The 19,107-nt window shown below is 49.9% G+C and overlaps 1 protein-coding gene across 13 annotated transcripts in view; it reads right to left on the bottom strand.

The window, feature by feature from the left end:
- Positions 1-19,107, bottom strand: part of TECPR2 (tectonin beta-propeller repeat containing 2) — a 120,054-nt gene that overhangs the window by 16,161 nt on the left and 84,786 nt on the right. For 11 of the 13 annotated variants that reach the window (XM_051834821.2, XM_051834827.2, XM_051834816.2 and 8 more), the window contains one exon: positions 12,804-12,952. In XM_051834821.2, coding sequence (XP_051690781.2) covers positions 12,804-12,952 — 149 coding nt within the window. Of the gene's footprint in view, positions 1-10,744; positions 10,882-12,803; positions 12,953-19,107 lie in introns of all 13 variants that reach the window. The other 2 variants (XR_007915142.2, XM_051834825.2) reach the window with 1 other exon arrangement.

Here is a 19,107-nt window from a genome sequence, read left to right as displayed (position 1 = left end):
TCATATGACGTTAGAAAATAAAGGCAACTTCAAAGACATCAGCCACGAAGCGCCACTTGGCCACTCTCTGTGTGTGTCCTGTTTTCATAGACTTTTTCATCAAACCCACGCTCCTCACAGCAAATGCTGTGGGGCCCAGGAGACTTTCTGAAGCCCCTGTGCAGTCACTAACTTCTTTCTCCTGTTGGGAACAAGGACTCCCCAAGCCCTTGTGTCCGCTGCTCTGGCATGTGACATTGTGTTCTGTTAGCCCCGGGGACGCTCCAACAAGAAAACAGCTGGGTCCAGAGACAAGCCTGCTTTCCTTGGGACACAGAGAGGGATTTAGCCCACAGTGGCCCCGACGAGGTATAAGAGGGGTCTGGCTGAAGCAGCCCCATGGCTCAGCAATTCTACTCCAGGACACCCCCAGACTCTCCGGAGCAGGTGCTCGGCTGCATCCAGAGCTTGGCTTTTTGTGTGTGTATCCCCTGCTCCCAGCTGTCTCTGACTCTGCTCAGAGGGACCTATTTCTGCTGGGTGAGAAGAGGAAGAGTAACAAGGGGCCTTGCCTAGCACTCCCTGAGATGGGAGTCAAGGGAGTAAAACGTCTCCAATGGGTCTGTTTTGGTGTCTTTTTGAGATTAATTAATTTATTTCAAAGGCAGAGTTAGAGGGGGAAGGAGGGAAAGTGGGGGAGGAGGAGGGAGGAGAGGGAGAGGGAGAGAAGGAGAGGGGGAGAGGGAGAGAGGGAGGGGGAGAGGGGGAGAGGGGAGGCGGGGAGGCTGAGAACCAGGAACTTCATCCTGGTCTCCCACGTGGGTGCAGGGGCTCAAGCACTTGGGCCGCCTTCCACCACTTTCCCAGGCACATTAACAGGGAGCTGGGTAGGAAGTGGAGCAGCCAGGACTTGCACTGGCGCCCGCTGCAGCTGGCAGCTTGGCCCTTGGGCTGTGCAGCGTGCCTTCACACGGCAATCCCTCTCACAGCACTGTCCCCATCACATTCTGAAGTTTGCTTTTTCTTGTCCATACAACTAAAAATACCCCAAGTAGCTGGATTTACATTAATTTTTCAATGCTGGTTTGGCTATTTGCCGATTATATCCAGCTTGCTTTCCAAGCTCCTCTCTTTGCCAGGCGTAAGCTGGGAAGAGGAAGCTGGAAGCCGGCGCTGTTGCCACATGAGGCTTCCGAAGAAGCAGGGTCTGCTCAGGGGGCAAAGGGGGAGGGGCAGCTCGGGGGCAGGCAGCCTGAAGACCCTCTTCCTCCCTCAGGGCCCCAGCACTGAGAGGGTCATTTCATCAACTCTGCTGGTTCAGAGGAGCCTCAAAACGTGCAGAAAATCCTTTGACTGAAACAGCACACTGCAAACTTGCAAGATGCTAAACACAACTATAAATATTTTCTCCAAATCGTTCCAAATGGTAGCAAGTCTGAAAACTGAGTCATTTGTTTTCAGTACTTTGTTAAAACTCCCCCCAAAACTAGCACAGGAGGAGGTTCTACCAGAGAGAACAGGAGACAAAAATAGAGAAGCCGCAGCTCATCGCGGGATTCCTGCTGCTGCACCGCAGGTGCCCTCTGGCCTGGATCACCTGCTTCCATGCTGTCCGGCTGCGAACTCCCTGCAGGCAGGTGAAGTGAAGCAGCTCCAGCCTTGGCAGAAACGAACCAAACAGAAAGGGGTCGATGACAGTCAGGTCGGTGGGTTCCACTTCCTCTCCAACTCTCCTGACTGCAAATCTTTTTCGTGCTCCTTGCTGCTGGCACCTGGACTTGCTTCCCCAGGCTCCTCTGCACAAAGATGCACACAAGCTTCACCCTTAACACCCAGTGTGTGGTCCCAGCCTGTGACATGCTGCCATGACACCGTGGTCCCCTACGGCTCCTGCAGCCAGCATCCTGGCCCAGGCCTCGGAGGGAAGTCAGCTTGCGGCGTCACATACCTGGGTCTGCATCTCAGCTGCCCCTGGTAACTGTGAGGCCTCAAGCAACTTTCTAAACCTCCTAGAGCTGGGGTTCTCTTCTCTGTCAGGTGGGGACTCGAGTTGAGGATTGGAGAGCCTTAGCCAGGGGCTAGCGTTGTGGTAGAGCGGGTTAAGCCACCACCTGAGACACCGGCATCCCATGTCAGAGTGCTGGTTTGAATCCCGACTGCTCCACTTCCCATCCAGCTCCCTGCTAATGTGCCCGTGAAGGCAGTGGATGATGGCCCAAGCACTTAGGGCCCTGTCACCCATGTGGGAGACCAGGATGGAGTTCTTGGCTCTCGGCTTTGCAGGCTGCTGTGGCCATTTGGGGAATGAACCAGAGGATGATGATCTCTCTGTCACTCCCTTTCAAAGAAACAAAAATAAATCATTAAAAAAAAGGCTTAGCACAAGGTGAAGTCCCTCAGAGTCCACTGTGATTTCTGACCTCATAAACTAAGCAGCTGGTCCCAGGGCAGGGCAGCCCTAGGAGGGGCCAGCCTGGGCCCACGGAGTCCCTACTCACAGGGTGGAGATGCTGGACAAGGCGCTCAGCTGATCTGAGGGAGGCGTTTCCCCCAAGCGAGGGAACTGCTCCTGGCATTTCTCCTCCGTGGGGTGAACACGGGGCCGAGGACTGGGAAGTGGCTGCAACACTGCAGTGTGAAGAGTGGCCTGCGCAGATGGAAAACCTGACCCCCATCCCCACCCCAAGCCAATGTGAAAAAACTTCCGTGAATTCCGCAGAACTAAGAGGCCAGCCGAAGGGGCGGAGGGGGCTCGACTCAGCACAAGTGCCCCAGCGGCCGATGCTCCGCAGTCCGCCTGGCAGTCCCTGCTTCATTCAGGGCAGAGCTGCGAGGTCCTTTTGTGTGAATGCATTCTATTTTGGTTACTTTCCTGGGAAAGCCCTCGATCAGAGTACAGAGCATTCCAAGGGAAGCTTTCTCGAGGGTATTTTAATCTGGGGGAGACATGAACAGGAGTTTGTGGGTTCACACAATCCTCAGTGTAACTGCACTGCTTGGTGCCCGTATGGCCTGGCGGCTGGACAGAGGCGAACACTGTGGAGCAAGCATGGCTCCCGCCCTTGGCTGCCCTGGGCTTACTGTCTGGCCAGTTTCCTGCATCAGACTTGACTTGCCGGGACAGGGGTGGCTGTCGCTCCCAGTCTTCGTGGAGGAACGACACTAAGCCCTGCCTAGGCTTCATATCCGAGTCACGGCACCATTATGTCGCTCCCCGTCTTCGTGGAGGAACGACACAGGATTCTGCGTTGTTCTTTCGTCTGCTCGGCCCTCCCCGGGTTTGCTGCTGGTTCTTCCCGGGTTGGCTGCCGTCCCTTCCACCTCCGTGGAAGGGCGGTTCCCCCTGCCACATTCCCCACTTCCGCGGGGGAGCGGCACACCGCCGGCCGGCCGGCTCTCTCGGGGGCTGCACAGGTGTTCCCCTTAGATGTTCCTGGTGCATGTTGTCTCTCTCCTCCTTTATAGTCCTCTTCCACCAATCCCAACTCTGCTACCCACACGCCGAGTACGCTGCTCTCCTCCAATCAGGAGCAGGTCCTGCTGTTTATTGGTTGAACTGGAGGCAGCTGTGTAGAAGCTGCTTCTCCCTTCTCAGCGCCATATTGTGGGAGAGCAGATGCATAGAATAAGTCTTAATTCCAGTAACTTAGTCTAGTCCGGGTTGCTCCCCACAGTGGCAAAGCACACGTGAGCTCAAATCCACACAACCACATTCTTTGCCACAGCCCGTCCTGCAGACCAGCCCTTTGCGGAGCCTGGCACAGCTCTGCCCTGGGACCGCACACTTAGTAACCCAGCAGCTCTGCAGCTCCTACACAGGCACACGGGAGTCCTGACAAATACTGCCTGGAGCTATCGGAGGACCATCACTATTAAGCAAAGCAACGTGCACAAGAATGCATGGAAGAATAAAGAACACAGATGCAATACCGACAGGTTTTTGTTTTGTTTTGTTTTTGACAGGCAAAGTGGACAGTGAGAGAGAGAGACAGAGAGAAAGGTCTTCCTTTGCCGTTGGTTCACCCTCCAATGACCACTGCGGATGGCACGCTGTGGCCGGCGCACCACGCTGATCCGAAGGCAGGAGCCAGGTGCTTCTCCTGGTCTCCCATGGGGTGCAGGGCCCAAGCACTTGGGCCATCCTCCACTGCACTCCCGGGCCACAGCAGAGAGCTGGCCTGGAAGAGGGGCAACCGGGACAGAATTCGGCGCCCCGACCGGGACTAGAACCCGGTGTGCCGGCACCGCAGGTGGAGGATTAGCCTATTAAGCCACGGCACCAGCTCCAACAGTTTTTTTAAAACTAAAAAAAAAAAAAAAAAAAAAGAAACAGGTGAGAAACCTTAGGTAGACTGGCTAAGAAAAAAGGAGTTGACTTAATTTATTAAAATCAGGAATGAAACAGGGGATATTACTATCAACTGGACAGAAATAAAAAAGATAAGAGAATACTATGGGCTGGCGCTGTGGTGTACTGGGTAAAGCCACTGCTTGCAGTGCTGGCATCCCATGTGGACGCCTTTTTCTCTCTGCCTCTCCTTCTCTCTCTGTATAATTTCAAATACTATAGGGGGCCGGCGCTGTGGCATAGTAGGCTAAGCTACCACCTGTGGCGGGGGCATCCCATATGGGCGTTGGTTCATGTCTCAGCTGCTCCTCTTCTGATCCAGCTCTCTGCTACAGCCTGGGAAAGCAGAAGATGGCTCAGGTGCTTGGGCCCCTGCACCCGTGTGGGAGACCCGGCAGAAGCTCTTGGCTCTTGGCTTCGGATCCGCCCAGCTCTGGCGTTCTGGCCATTTGGGGAGTGAATCAGCAGATGGAAGACCTTTCTCTCTGCCTCTCCCTCTCTGTTTATAACTCTACCTTCTCAAATAAATAAAATCTTTTTTTTTTTAAAGAAAATATTACAAACAAGTGGGTGCCAAAAATCAGATAAGAGATGAAACGAATAAATTCCTGGAGAGTCATAAATTTTTGAAATTGAATCAAGAGGAAATAAAAACCGTTTTGTATAGAACCGTAACAAGGAAAGAAATTAAATCAGTAGTCAAAAAACTTCCTTCAGGGCTGGTGTTGTGGCAGTGGATTACGCCACCATGTGTGATGCTGGCATCCCATATGAGCACCAGCTCATGTCCTTGGCTGCTCCATTTCTGATCCAGCTCCCTGCTAAGATGCCTGGAAAGTAATGGAAGACAGCCCAAGTCCTTGGACCCCTGCTACTATGTGGGAGACCTGGTTTTGGCCTGGTCTAGCCCTAGCAATTATAGCCATTAGAGAGGGAACCAGCAGATGGAAGATCTCTCTCTCTCTGTAACTCTTTCAAATAAATAAATAAATCTTTAAAAACTAAACAAAACAAAAAACACAAAAGCTTCCCTCAAAGAAAAGCTTGTGTTGACATGGGTATGTTGATGAATTCTCACAAAGGCTTAAAAAAAAATCAACACCAATCCTTCACAAACTTCTCCAAAAAATAGAGCATAATTCCCAATATGCTCTATCATGCCAGATACCAAAATCAAACACATGACCAGAAAACCAAAGGCTGATATCCCTCCTGAATACAGACACAAAAATTCTCAATAAAATACCAGCAAACCAGCCGGCGCCGCGGCTCACTAGGCTAATCCTCCGCCTTGCGGCACCGGCACACCGGGTTCTAGTCCCAGTTGGGGTGCCGGATTCTGTCCCGGTTGGCTCTCTTCCAGGCCAGCTCTCTGCTGTGGCCTGGGAGTGCAGTGGAGGATGGCCAAAGTGCTTGGGCCCTGCACCCCATGGGAGACCAGGGTAAGTACCTGGCTCCTGCCATCGGATCAGCGCGGTGCTGACTGGAGGGTGAACCAACAGCAAAGGAAGACCTTTCTCTCTGTCTCTCTTTCTCACTGTCCACTCTGCCTGTCAAAACAAAAACAAAAACAAAAAAAAACCAAAAACACCAGCAAACCAAATCTTGCAACATTTACAAGGATTTTTACACTACTACTAAGTAAGATTTGTCCCAGGAATGAAAATGCGGTTAAGCACATGTAACTCAGTCAATGTATTGTATTATATTGTATTTGTTTATTTATTTATTTTTTGACAGGCAGAGTGGACAGTGAGAGAAACAGAGAGAAAGGTCTTCTTTTTCTGTTGGTTCACCCCACAATGGCTGCTGTGGCTGGATCTGAAGCCAAGAGCCAGGTGCCTCTCCCAGTCTCCCACGCAGGTGCAGGGCCCAAGCACTTGGGCCATCCTCCACTGCACTCCCTGGCCACAGCAGAGAGCTGGCCTGGAAGAGGGGCAACCAGGACAGAATCCGGCGCCCCGACCGGGACTAGAACCCGGTGTGCTGGTGCCGCAGGCAGAGGATTAGCCTAGTGAGCCACGGCGCCGGCCATTTGTAATGTATTTATAAAGAGCCCACATGATTATCTTACTAGAAGCAGAAAAAGCATGACAAAACCCAACACTTTCTCACAACTAAACATTTAACAAACAAGAATAGAAGGAAACCTAACCAAATAAAGAGTATTCTTTTTTTTTTTTTAAAGATTTTATTTATTTGAAAGACAGAGTTACAAAGAGAGTTAGAGACACACAGAGAGAGAGGTTTTCCATCCACTGGTTCACTCTCCAAATGGCCACAATGGCCAGAGCTGGGCCAATCTGGGTCTCCCACGTGGGTTCAGGGGCTGAAGGACTTGGGGCATCCTCCGCTGCTTTCCCAGGCACATTAGCAGGGAGCTGGATAGGAAGTGGAGCAGCCACGACCTGAACCGGAGCCCATATGGGATGCTGGTGCTGCAGCCCAGGGCCTTTAGCTTGCTGCACCATAGCCAACGGGCCCCCTAAAGAGTATCTTTAAAGACCACACAGCTGGGGCCTGCACTGTGGCATAATGGGTTAAGCTGCTGCCTGTGTTGCCAGCATCCCATATGGACGCTGATTCAAGCTCTGGCTGCTCCACTTTTTTTTTTTTTTTTTTTTTTTTTAGGTTTATTTATTTATTTGAAAGTTAGCATTACACAGAGAGAGGAAAGGCAGAGAGAGAGTGAGGTCTTCCACCTGCTGGTTCACTCCCTAGATGGTTGCAACTGCCAGAGCTGTGCCAATCCAAAGCAAGAAGCCAGGAGCTTCTTCCAGGTCTCCCTCGCGGGTGCAGGGGCCCAAGGAGTTGGGCCATCTTCTACTGCTTTCCCAGGCCATAGCGGAGAGCTGGATTGGAAGTGGAGCAGCTGGGTCTTGAACCAGCACCCATATGGGATGCCGGTGTTTCAGGCCAGGGCGTTAACCCGCTGAGCCACAGCGTTGGCCCCTGCTCTACTTCTAATCCAGTTCCCTGCTAATGTGCCTGGGAAAGCAGGGGAGGATGACCCAAGTGCTTGGACCTCTGCGGGTTCCATATGGGTTGTGGGAGACCAGGATAAAGCTCCTGGCTCTTGGTGGCCATTTGGGGAATGAACCAGTAGACAGATGATCTCTCTCTCTAACTCTACCTTTCAAGTAAATAAAGTAAACCTCTAAAACACACAGCTAACATCACACCTCACGGTAGAAGAGTAGATGCTCTCCCCTAAGATCAGCAACAAGGAGAGAATGCTCACTCCTGCTACTTCCTTCTGGAAGTTACAGTCAGAACAACAATGAAATAAAAGCCATCCAGACAGGGAAGGAAGAGCAAAATTGTTTCTATTGGTAGACATGATCTTGTATTAATACATACGAAATTCTAAGAAATCTACAAAATGTTATTAGATAGATGTAGCAAACAAGGTGAACAAGGTTGTCAGTGACGAAACAATACACAGAAATCTACAGTAGCAATACGCGATCTAAGAGCAAAATGTAGAAACAATTCTCTTTACACTAGCACCAACAATACAGGACTTAGGAGCACATTTAGCAAACGACGTACAACACACATACTCCAAGAACTACAGAGCACTGTTGAAGGGAACTAAAGACCTAAACAAGCAGAAAGACATCCCATGTTCCTAGACGGGAAGACTTAGCGGCAGGGAGCTGGTACCACTTGCCAGAAGCAGCCACAGATTAACTGCAATTCTTTTCAAACTCTCAACTGGTTTTTTTTTTTTTTTTTTTTTTTTTTTTTTGCAGGAGGGAGCAGGAACTGACAAACACATCCTGAAATTCACATGGCTATAGCAGGTGCTCTGGGTAGCCAAAATAATCTTGAAAAAGCTGGCAAACTCATACTTTCTGATTTCAAAGTATATGACACAGTTAGGAAATCAGGACAGCACAGCATAGGGAGAGACATACAGATCACTGAACAGAACTAGGAGTCCACTAATAAACCTTCATATTTATGATCAATTGGTTTTGACAAGAGTGTATAAACAATTTAATGAAGAAAAACACTCTTCTTAGTAAATGGTGCTGGTACAGATTGGAGAGCCACATGGGAAAGAATGATTTTTAACACTTATCTTACACCAGATACAAAAATTAACTTGTTCCCCCCCCCCCCAAAAAAAAAAAAAAAAAAAAAAAAGGCCGGCACCACAGCTCACTTGCTGGCACCTAGGGTTCTAGTACCGGTTGGAGTGTCAGATTCTGTCCCGGTTGCCCCTCTTCCAGGCCAGCTCTCTGCTGTGGCCTCAGAGGGCAGTGGAGGATGGCCCAGGTCCTTGGGTCCTGCACCTGAATGGGAAACCAAAAGGAAGCACCTGGCTCCTGGCTTTGGATCGCCACAGCGTGCTGGCCATAGAGGCCATTTGGGGGGTGAACCAACGGAAGGAAGACCTTTCTCTCTCTCTCTCACTGTCCAACTCTGCTTGTCAAAAAAAAAAAATTAACTGAAAATGGATAAACACCTACAACTATAAAACTCCTACAACTATAAAACTCCTAAAGGAAAATATAAATCTGTGACTTTAAATCAAGCAACAGTTCTTACATAGGACACCAAGAGTGCAAAGAAAAATAAGTAAACCGAATGTTATTAAAAAAAAAAAACAAAAAAAACCAAACCAAAACAAAAAAAAAACACAAAAATACACCCTTGGGGCCAGCGCCGTGGCTCACTTGGTTAATCCTCCGCCTGTGGTGCTGGCATCCCACATGGGCGCCAGGTTCTAGTCCCAGTTGCTCCTCTTCCAGTCCAGCTCTTTGCTGTGGCCCGGGAGGGCAGTGGAGGATGGCCCAGGTGCTTGGGCCCCTACACCCACGTGGGAGACCTGGAGGAGGCTCCTGGCTTCAGATCAGCTTAGCTCCGGCCCTTGTGGCCATCTTGGGAGTGAACCAGTGGATGTCTCTGTCTCTATCTCTCTCTCTAACTCTGTCTTTCAAATAAATAAAGTAAACCTTAAATAATAAAAAAAAGAATATATACTGGGGCCGGTGTTGTGGCATAGTGGGTAAAGCTGCTGCCTGCAATGCTGGCATTCCATAAGGATGCTAGGTGGAGTCCTGTTTGCTCCACTTTCTATTTAGCTCCCAGCTGAAGCACCTGGCCAAGCAGAAGATGGCTAATTGCTTGGGCCCCTGCTGACATGGGAGACTAGATGAAGCTTCTGGTTCCTAAGCCCTGATCATCATGGCCATTTGGGGAGTGAACCAGCAGATGGAAGATACCTATCTCTCTCTCACTCTTGTAACTCTTTCAAAAAAATAAATATTTTTTTAATTTGTTCATTTGAAAGGCAGAGTTACAGAGAGGCAGAGGCAGAGAGAGAGAGGTAGAGAGAGAGAAAGAAAGAGAGAGGTCTTCCATCCACTGGTTCACTCCCCAGATGGCTGCAACGGCAGGAGCTGTGCTGATCCAAAGCCAGGAGCCTGGAGCCTCTTCTGGGTCTCCCACGAGGGTGCAGGGGCCCAAGGACCTGGGCTATCTTCTACTGCTTTCCCAGGCCACAGCAGAGAGCTGGATTGGAAGTGGAGCAACTGGGACTTGAACCAGTGCCCATATGGGATGCCAGCACTGCAGGCGTTGGCTTTACCCACTATGCCACAGGGCTGGGCCCCAACAAATAAATTTTTAAAAAAAGAATATATAAAAATGACCAACAAGCCACACAAAAAGGTGTAGAATATCATTAATCATTAGGTAAATGCAAATCAAAACCATAATGAGATATCACTTCATACCTACTAGGATGACTAGAGTTAAAAAAAAAATTGGGGGAATGAGAGTATAGAAAAATTTGGATCCTCACATGCTTCTGGTGGAATGTAAAATGAGTAGAAACCAATCTGGCAGTTTCTTGAAAAGTTAAACAGGGGACAGGAGCTGTGGGGCAGAGGGTTAAGCTGTCACCTGGGATGCCTTCATCCCATGTACGATCACAGACCAGTCTGAGTCCCAGCTACTCTGCTTCTGATCCAGCTTCTTGCTAATGTGCCTGGGTGGCAACAGGTGACGGCCCAAGGACTCCCGGCTTCAGTCTGGTCTAGCGCTGGCTATTGCAGACACGTGAAGAGTGAAAGAGCAGATGGACAGTCTCTCCTTCTCTGTCACTCTACCTTTCTAATAAATATTTTTTTCAAAAGTTAAACAGAATCCCCATGCTCCCGCAATTCCATTTACAGGCATATACCAATTGGAATGAAACCATGTTTACAATCTGTACTCAAATGTTCACAGTAGCATTATTCACAGTAGCTGGAAGTAGAACAACCCAAAGGTCCTTCAGCGCAACAAACAGATAAAGAAAACATGGTCTGGTCTTCCATCAGAACGTCATTCAATCATGAAGAACTGATCAGGCTACGACACGATACTAAGTGGACAGAAAAGGCCCCATGGGACCCCACTTACATGCAATGCCCAGAGCAGCAAATCCATAGTAAGAGAAAACAGGTCAGTGTCTGCCATGGCTGAGGGCTGGAGGCTCCAGGAGCAAAGGGAGCAGCTGCTGATGGGTTAGGTGCTTCTTGGGGGAGTGACGACAATGTCTGGAATGGGGTGATGGTGATGGTTGCACAACTGTAACTCCACTAACAACCACTTGAGCCATCATGTGTTACACCCCAGGGTGCAGTTTAGCAGGAAGCTGGATTGAAGCGGAGGTGGGACTCGAACCAGGCACGCTGATATGCGATGTGAGTGTCCCCAGTGGCAGCACAGCCTGCTGTGCCACAACGTCCACCCTTGAATTACAACTTTTGAAGAAGCAATGTAAAACTATCGTAAGAGAACATAAAGAAGCATGTTGACAATGGACAATGAGCCCCCTTGGGTGAAGGTGACCAGATGGACAATGAGCCCCCTTGGGTGAAGGTGACCAAATGGACAATGAGCCCCCTTGGGTGAAGGTGACCAGATGGACAATGAGCCCCCTTGGGTGAAGGTGACCAGATGGACAATGAGCCCCCTTGGGTGAAGGTGACCAGAGAGTCTGAGAACCACGACACTAAGTGCAGGTCAGCTTGCTTTCCATCATCACTGCACACCAGCGGTGCTGTCCCCCTCTGTGGGGCGGTGGCTGCCCTGGTGCCACCGTCTGTTCTCCCCGCGTGCAGAGGAAAAGCACGGGGGTACCACAATTCATTACACGCCACTGCATGTCTGCTACACCATTCACAAGGTGGTGCCATCCCAAATCCAACCTGCTCCCTGCATAACGTGGAGAAGGAAGAGCTACCAGTGAGGACGCGCGGCTCCCTGTGGCATGGCACCAAGCATCCTGACTTCCAGGTAAGGTCTCCCATCACATCACGCCAGTGTCCACGGGACTGGTGTCCCCATGCCCTGCCCTGCACTCCTGCCTCTGCCTCTGCCTCTGTGGCCACATCCCTGAGGGCTCCTGGTGGCCAACATATGAGATTCACACAAAGGCATTTACCCAAACTCTTCTTTCTTTCCTGTCTCCATTTCAGGGTTCTTTGTTCAATGACTAATCTCTCCTGCCCCATGTCTGCCAATAAAGTCACAAAACAGAGACTAGCAGGAGTCTGAGTAAATAACTCCTATTAAATCACAGCCCCTAATTATAAATTTCAATGCAAATATACTTAGCCCTGGAACCAAGCCTAGTAGATATTCAAGGGTAGCTAATAATGCCCTGAAATCTGATCTGCTTGTGATTTCAAGACAATAAGAATGGGCCGGCGCTGTGGCGTAGTGGGTAAAGCTGCCACCTCCAGTGCCGACATACCATGTGGGCACAGGTTCGGGTCCCGGCTGCTTCACTTCTGATCCAGCTCTCTGCTACTGCCTGGGAAAGCATTGAAAGATGGCCCAAGTCCTTGGGCCTCTGCACACACATGGGAGACCCAGAAGAGCCTGCTGGTTCCTTGCTTTGGATTAGTGCAGCTCTGGCTGTTGCGGCCAGTTGGGGAGTGAATCAGCAGATGGAGGACCTCTTTCTCTCTGCCTCTCCTCTCTCTGAGTAACTCTTTCAAATAAATAAATTAATATTTAAAAAAATAATAAACCATGTAGAATACACGGTAAAGAGAAATAAGGCAGGAGTTGGGGAGGGATGGGGTGGTCAGGAAGCTGAGAGTTTCTCCCCAAAGCAAAAGAGGCACTCAGAAAAATGCAGATGGAACGAACACTAACTTCATGGCAAGAATCTTAAGTGACTATCAATTTCTTTATGCTTTTGGGTATTGCTTGACATTTCTAAAAAATGATGTTCATTTTGTAAAACATCAGAAATAAAATATTTTTAAGGAGAAAAAAAATCCTAGTGGTGGCTCAAATAATCTTTAATGTGCTCAGCTCTGAACATCACAACGATCAACTTCCCGCATGGGCCGACACTGACTCTGGGGCCCACTCCAGAGAGGCTGTGGTCCCCGTCCCCAGGAACAGCATCCTAACACCTCTCACCTCACCTCGAAGCAAGTTCCCACCACTGAACCTGGCTTACCTGGACAGGTGGCTCGATCATGATCCAGGCCGGAAGCATCAGACTGGGATTGAGAGGCTGGGTTCCTACGCGGAAGTAGACCCCGCCCCTGGAATCGCACGCCCAGATGTGCTGATTTCCACACGCCAGGCTCGTCAGTTTTACAGCCCCTGAAGACAAATAAAGGAGCAGTACATACTGTAATAACTTCTGTAGAATGACTCATCTTTCATTTAATCTGTGAACTTTGATTTTCTACTTCAAAGGGAGGAATGAGGCTGCACTCCCAGAGGAACTCTGATGCAGAGTCAACTGACCCATGAGCGTACCTGACTGGGCTTGGGAACACCGTGACACAGGAGTGACAAAGGCCTCTGGACACCTCTTCACCTGTCAAGGCACCACCTGTTCCAGGCCGTGGGCAGAACAGCCCAAGTTCCATCAGCCTGTGCCCCAAAGCACCCAGCACTGACAACAGTGTGGATCCTACTGCCACTCAGGATCTTACTAGAAGGAAGCTGAAGACAGCAACTGGAGCTGGGAATCAAACCCAGGTCCTCTAATGTACCTGCTAGACTAACTGCCAGCCCCACTGCACTGATTTCTATCACCACAGGTCAGTTCAGTCTATTTGCAGGGCCACATAACGAGAACCACAATACACATTTCCCTCTGCTTCCTTCGCCCAGAACAATGTGACATTTAGCCGTGGTGCCACTCCTTTTACTTCTGTATTACTCCACTGCATGTAAATACCACAGCTAGCATGTCCATTCACCTGCTGATGGGCATCGGGGCCATGTCCACTTTTCCTTAAATAAACGTGTAGCGGTGGAATTGCTGGGCCATAAAGTAGATAAACATCTCACAGTTCAGGAAACTGCCGGTCTCCTCAGTGCTGTCCCACTGCACCTGCTCACAGCAGCGGATGCAAACCCTCCCTGCTCACCTGTGCACCTTCTTCACGTGTGAAGTCTGCGCTTGTCTTGGTTTTCACTTGGATTTCCCTGCTGATGAATGATGCTGAGAATATTTTACTGAGCCATTTGTGTATCTTATGTTGTGGAGTGCCCATTCAAGTATTTTGCCCATTTTAAAGAATTCATTTAGGACCAGTGCTGTGGTTAATGTAATGGGTTAAGCTTCTGCTTGCGCAAGCCGGCATCCCATATGGGCACCGGTTCAAGTCCTGGCTGCTCTACTTCCAGCTCCCTGCTAATGCTCCTGGGAAAGACAAGGGGGACGGTACAAGCATTGGGCCCCTGAACCCATGTGGGAGACCCAGAAGAAGCTCCGGGTTCCTGGCTTCGGATTGGCTAAGCTCCAGCCATTGTGGCCATTTGGGGAGTAAATCAGCAGATGGAAGACCTTTTTTTGTCTCTCCCTCTCTAACTCTGCCTCTCAAATAAATAAATTTTTTTTGACAGAGTTAGTGAGAGAGACAGAGAGAAAGGTCTTCCTTTTGCCGTTGGTTTACCCCCCAAATGGCTGCCATGGCCAGCGCTGCGCCGATCTGAAGCCAGGAGTCAGGTGCTTCCTCCTGGTCTCTCATGTGGGTGCAGGGCCCAAGCACTTGGGCCATCCTCCACTGCCTTCCCGGGCCACAGCAGAGAGCTGGACTAGAAGAGGAGCAACCAGGACAGAATCCGGCACCCCGACCGGGACTGGAACCCGGGGTGCCTGCACCGCAGGTGGAGGATTAGCCATGTGAGCCGCGGTACTGGCCCCGTCTTGTTCTTGTATACAATGTCTTACTATGGGATTCAAGTAGATTCCTTGGAATGCTAAACTTAATTTGTTTTTCAAGATTTATTTATTTGAGAGGCAGAATTACAGAGAGAGAGAAGGAGAGACAGAAAGAGAGAGATCTTCCATCCATTGGTTCACTCCCCAAATGGCTGCAACAACTAGGGCTGGGCCAGGCCAGAGCCAGGAGCCAGGAAGTTCCTTCCGGTCTCCTACGTGGGTGCAGAAGCCCAGGGGCTTGGGCCATTTTCTGCTACTTTCCCAGGCCCGTGAGCAGGGAGTTGGATCAGAAGTGGAGCAGCAAGTACTTGAACCAGCACCCAAACAGGATGCCAGCACTGCAGGCTGTGGTTTAACCTGTTGTGCCGCAGTGCCAGCCCCAACCTTACTTATAACAAGATTTGGAAAGGCCAGCGCCATGGCTCACTAGGCTAATCCTCCGCCTGCAGTGCTGGCACCCTGGGATCTAGTCCCGGTTGGGGCGCCGATTCTGTCCCGGTTGCTCCTCTTGCAGTCCAGCTCTCTGCCATGGCCTGGGAGTGCAGCGGATAGTGGCCCAGGTCCTTGGGCCCTGCACCCGCATGGGAGACCAGGAGGAAGCACCTGGCTCCTGGCTTTGGATCAGCGCAATGCATCGGTCACAACACACTGGCCGTAGCAGCCACTTGGGGAGTGAACCAACAGAAAAAGGAAGACTTTTCTCTCAGTCTCTCACTGTCTAACTCTGCCTGTCAAAAAAAAAAAAAAAAAAAAAAAAAAAAAAAAAAAAAAAAAGATTTGCAGGGTTGGCACTAGCATATAGTGGGTTAAGCCACTGCCTACAAAGCCAGTATCCTACAAGGGTACTGGTTTCATTTCTCTTCCAGCTCCTGCTAATGTGTCTAGGAAAGCAGCGGAAGATGGCCTGAATGCTTAGGCTCCCGCCACCCACATGGGAGACCCAGACTGAAGCTTCTCACTTTGGCCTGGCCCAGTCCTGGCCGTTGTAGTCATTTGGTGAGTGAACCCTGGATGGAGGATCTCTCTGTGTCTCCCTCTCTCTTTGTAACTCTGTCTTTCAAGTAAATAAATAAAAATCTTAAAAGAAAAAATTGGAGCCGGCACCATGGCACAGGTTAATCCTCCACCTGCAGTGCCAGCATCCCATATGGGCGGTGGTTCTAGTCCCGGCTGTTCGTCTTCCAATCCAGTTCTCTGATATGGCCTAGGAAAGCAGTAGAGGACGGCCTAAGTCCTTGGGCCCCTGTACCTGCATGGGAGACCGGGAAGAAGCTCCGGCTGTTGCGGCCACTAGGGAGTGAGCCGATGGACAGCAGACCTTTTTCTCTGTCTCTCCCTCACACCATCTGTAATTCTACCTCTCAAATAAATAAATATATAGAAAAAAATTACAAATTACATTATGTTCAACAGTAAAGACATGCTAATTAAAAACCAGTTTTATGCTGGAGTCTTCATCCTGCCCGATGAGGATCTACAAGCAGCAGGTAGTGATGCTGTCACATGGTGACAAAAACAGGAGCCAGGGGCCTGCACTGTGGCGCAGCAGGTTAAAGCCCCAGCCTGCAGCAACAGCACCCCACATGGAAGCCAGTTTGAGTTCCTGCTGCTGTACTTCCAGTTAACGGCCTGGGAAAGGAGTGGAAGATGTCCCAAGTGGAACACACACAGGAAGCTCCAGGCTCCTGTCTTCAGATCAGCTCAGCTCTGGCTGTTGCAGCCATTGGGGAGTGAACCAGTAGGTGGAAGACCTCTCTCTATCTCTACCTCTCTCTGTAGATCTTTCAAATAAATATTTATTTGAAAGGCAGAGTTACAGAGAGGCAGAGGCAAAGACAGAGACAGAGATCTTCCATCCTCTGGTTCACTCCCTAGATGGCCACAACGGCTGCAGCTGTGCCAATCTGAAGCCAGAAGCCAGGAGCTTCTTCCAGGTCTCCCACGCAGGTGCAGGGGCCCAAGGACTTGGGCCATCTTCTACTGCTTTCCCAGGCCATAGCAGAGAGCTGGATTGGAAGAGGAGCAGCAGGGACCAGAATCGACTCTCATATGGGATGCCAGCACCACAGGCGGAGGATTAATCTCTTGTGCCACAGAGCCTGTTCCCCTAAAATAAATCTTAAAAAACAAAACAAAACAAAACAAAACAAAAAAACAAACAAACAAACAAAAAAACAAAACAAACCAGGGGCTGGTGCGTCAGAGTTGGAAGTGGCTAACAATACTGCCAGTAGGACATGGAGTTTCCAAGACAAGGTGAGCGTTCTTTTAGACAAACAGAAAAGGCTGGTGGGACACACATCTCAGTGTGAAAGCACAAATCAGAATGAACACATCTCATCTAGGACTTCCCTCATCCAGGCTGCATGGATTCTGCGCCACAGGAGGATGGTCAGGATGCACGGAATGGCTACTGCCTGCTCAAACACTCCACGGCTCCCTCATGCTCCCTGGGCGCTGGGCAGAGACCAGCGACGAGCTCTGGCCATGGAACTCCTGTCAGTTCTGAACTGAACTGAAGCACGAGCCACTGTGGGGCCTTCAGCTCCTCCTATGCTGCAGAGACCAGGAAGGGAGCCGCAGAGTGGAGCAGGCAGGATCAGCAAGCTACCATCTGGAGGATCTCTGGCCCCGAGGACACCAGATGGACACACGGACAGCCGCCTGCCGCCTTCGTGGGAGCAAGAAGTCACTGCTCACCGTGTGGAGTCACTGACGTCGGGCTTGTTACCAAAGCATCACCCAGCCTGACCACCAGACACTGACATTTTCTTCTCCCAATTAAAAAAAAAGTAGTTTACTAGTTTTTACTAGTTCATTCAAAAAAGCAATATTTTCCATTTGGGATTACTTTTAAAACATATTTTAGAAAAAATAGTGGCATTTATGTGGTGTTTTACTATTTGTAAAACACTTTCCTACATAACTTAGTGCATAATCCCATTCATTATTTAAAAACAGAAACTGACACTGAGTATTTCTTCATTAAATGCTGTGACCAGATGAATTATATTAAAATTGCATTAGTGTGCTAAACACCCCAACGTCTGACATAAAGCATATTTATGTCTCTGGGAAATGGAGTGTCATGAGCATCTTAGGTATCTGCTAGTGACGCAAATCTTCTCCCCAGAATGAGGATCATAATACACCCTGCAGAGTTCTACAGTCAGCCTCTACAACCGGGCTCACTAGATAATTATTAAAATTATTTTAACACTTTAAATTTTACTTTTATTTGAATGGCAGAGAGAGAGGGGTAGAGAGAGACCTCTCATCCATTCATTCACTCCATAAATGCCCGCAATAGCTGGGCCGGGTGAGGCAGAAGTGGGGAGCAGGAATTCAGTCTGGGTCTCCCCGACGATGGCAGGGACCAAGTGTCTGAGCTGCCACTTGCTGCCTCCTGGGTGTGGAATGGGAAGCAGAGCCGAGACTTGGGGCCCTAAAAGCTGCACCAAATGCCCAGCCCTTAATTTAATATCAAAGCAACAACTGACTTGGCAATTTTTTCTTAAAGATAAAAATCATATTTATCACTTGTTACTTTACTAAAGTCGTTCTTGAAACTGAAATTTCTGTCTGCGATCTGGAGGACTGACGGCATTCCAGAAGCCACGATGGCCGTGCCCTGCCCTCTCCCCGCGGCAGCACACGTCTGGCTCTCGGGGAGGGCCTCGGAGCACCGCGGCCACCACCAGAAGACTCTTCTGGTGTGTGTTTTCAGCTCAGAACTCTGCCAGCAGAGCAGAGGGCCGCAGAGAGGACTCCACGGAAGCCACAGCCGGCAGCAGCTTCTGTACACCACCACCTTCTGCCTCACACCCCCTCAGGTGAACGGCAACTGGGGGCGGGAGGGGTCCTGAGAGGCCATCTTGTATTTACCTGTCAGGCAGCTTCATCTCCGATTACAAGTAAGATGACCAAATAGAGTCGAACTGCACAGCCCACAGTTCCAAGTAACAGCAACCTTCCCTGACATCCGAAAATCCTACTGGGCATGGACTGCAGCCAAGCGTCTGATCCCTGCCTGCACAGCCCCTGCGTCCTCTGTGGGTGAACACCAGTGAAAACAATGTGTGTGCAGAGCCGGAACTGTGCTGTAGTAGGTTAAGCCTCCACCTGCAGTGCTGGCATCTCATGTGGGCGCCAGTTCAAGTCCCGGCAGCTCCACTTCCGATCTAGCTTTCTTTTTATGGCCTGGGAACACAGCGGAAGATGGTCCAAGTGCTTGGGTACCCGCACCCATGTGGGAGACCCGAAGAAGCTCCTGGCTCCTGGCTCCAGACCGGCTCAGTTCTGGCCATGGTGACCATTTGGGGAGTGAACCAGTGGGTGGAAGTGGAAAACCATTCTCTCTGTCTCTCCCTCTCTCTCTGTATCTCTGTCTTTCAAATAAATAAATAAATCTTTGAGGTTTCCAATATGGCAGAATGGGAAGAAGCGTACTGCTCTCATCTAGAGGAAGATAGTTTTAACAAAAGTGTGGAGAGTGGATCTCAGGGAAGAGTTAAGAAGAAAACAGCAGAGGAAACTCCACGCAAATTAGAGGGACACTGGGTCTATGTGGAGGGCGTGG

This window comes from Oryctolagus cuniculus, chromosome 20 (assembly GCF_964237555.1).
Source record: "Oryctolagus cuniculus chromosome 20, mOryCun1.1, whole genome shotgun sequence".
Lineage (NCBI taxonomy): Eukaryota > Metazoa > Chordata > Mammalia > Lagomorpha > Leporidae > Oryctolagus > Oryctolagus cuniculus.
The sequence above is the reverse complement of the archived record's forward strand: the minus strand, read 5'-3'. Positions and strand labels throughout refer to the sequence as shown.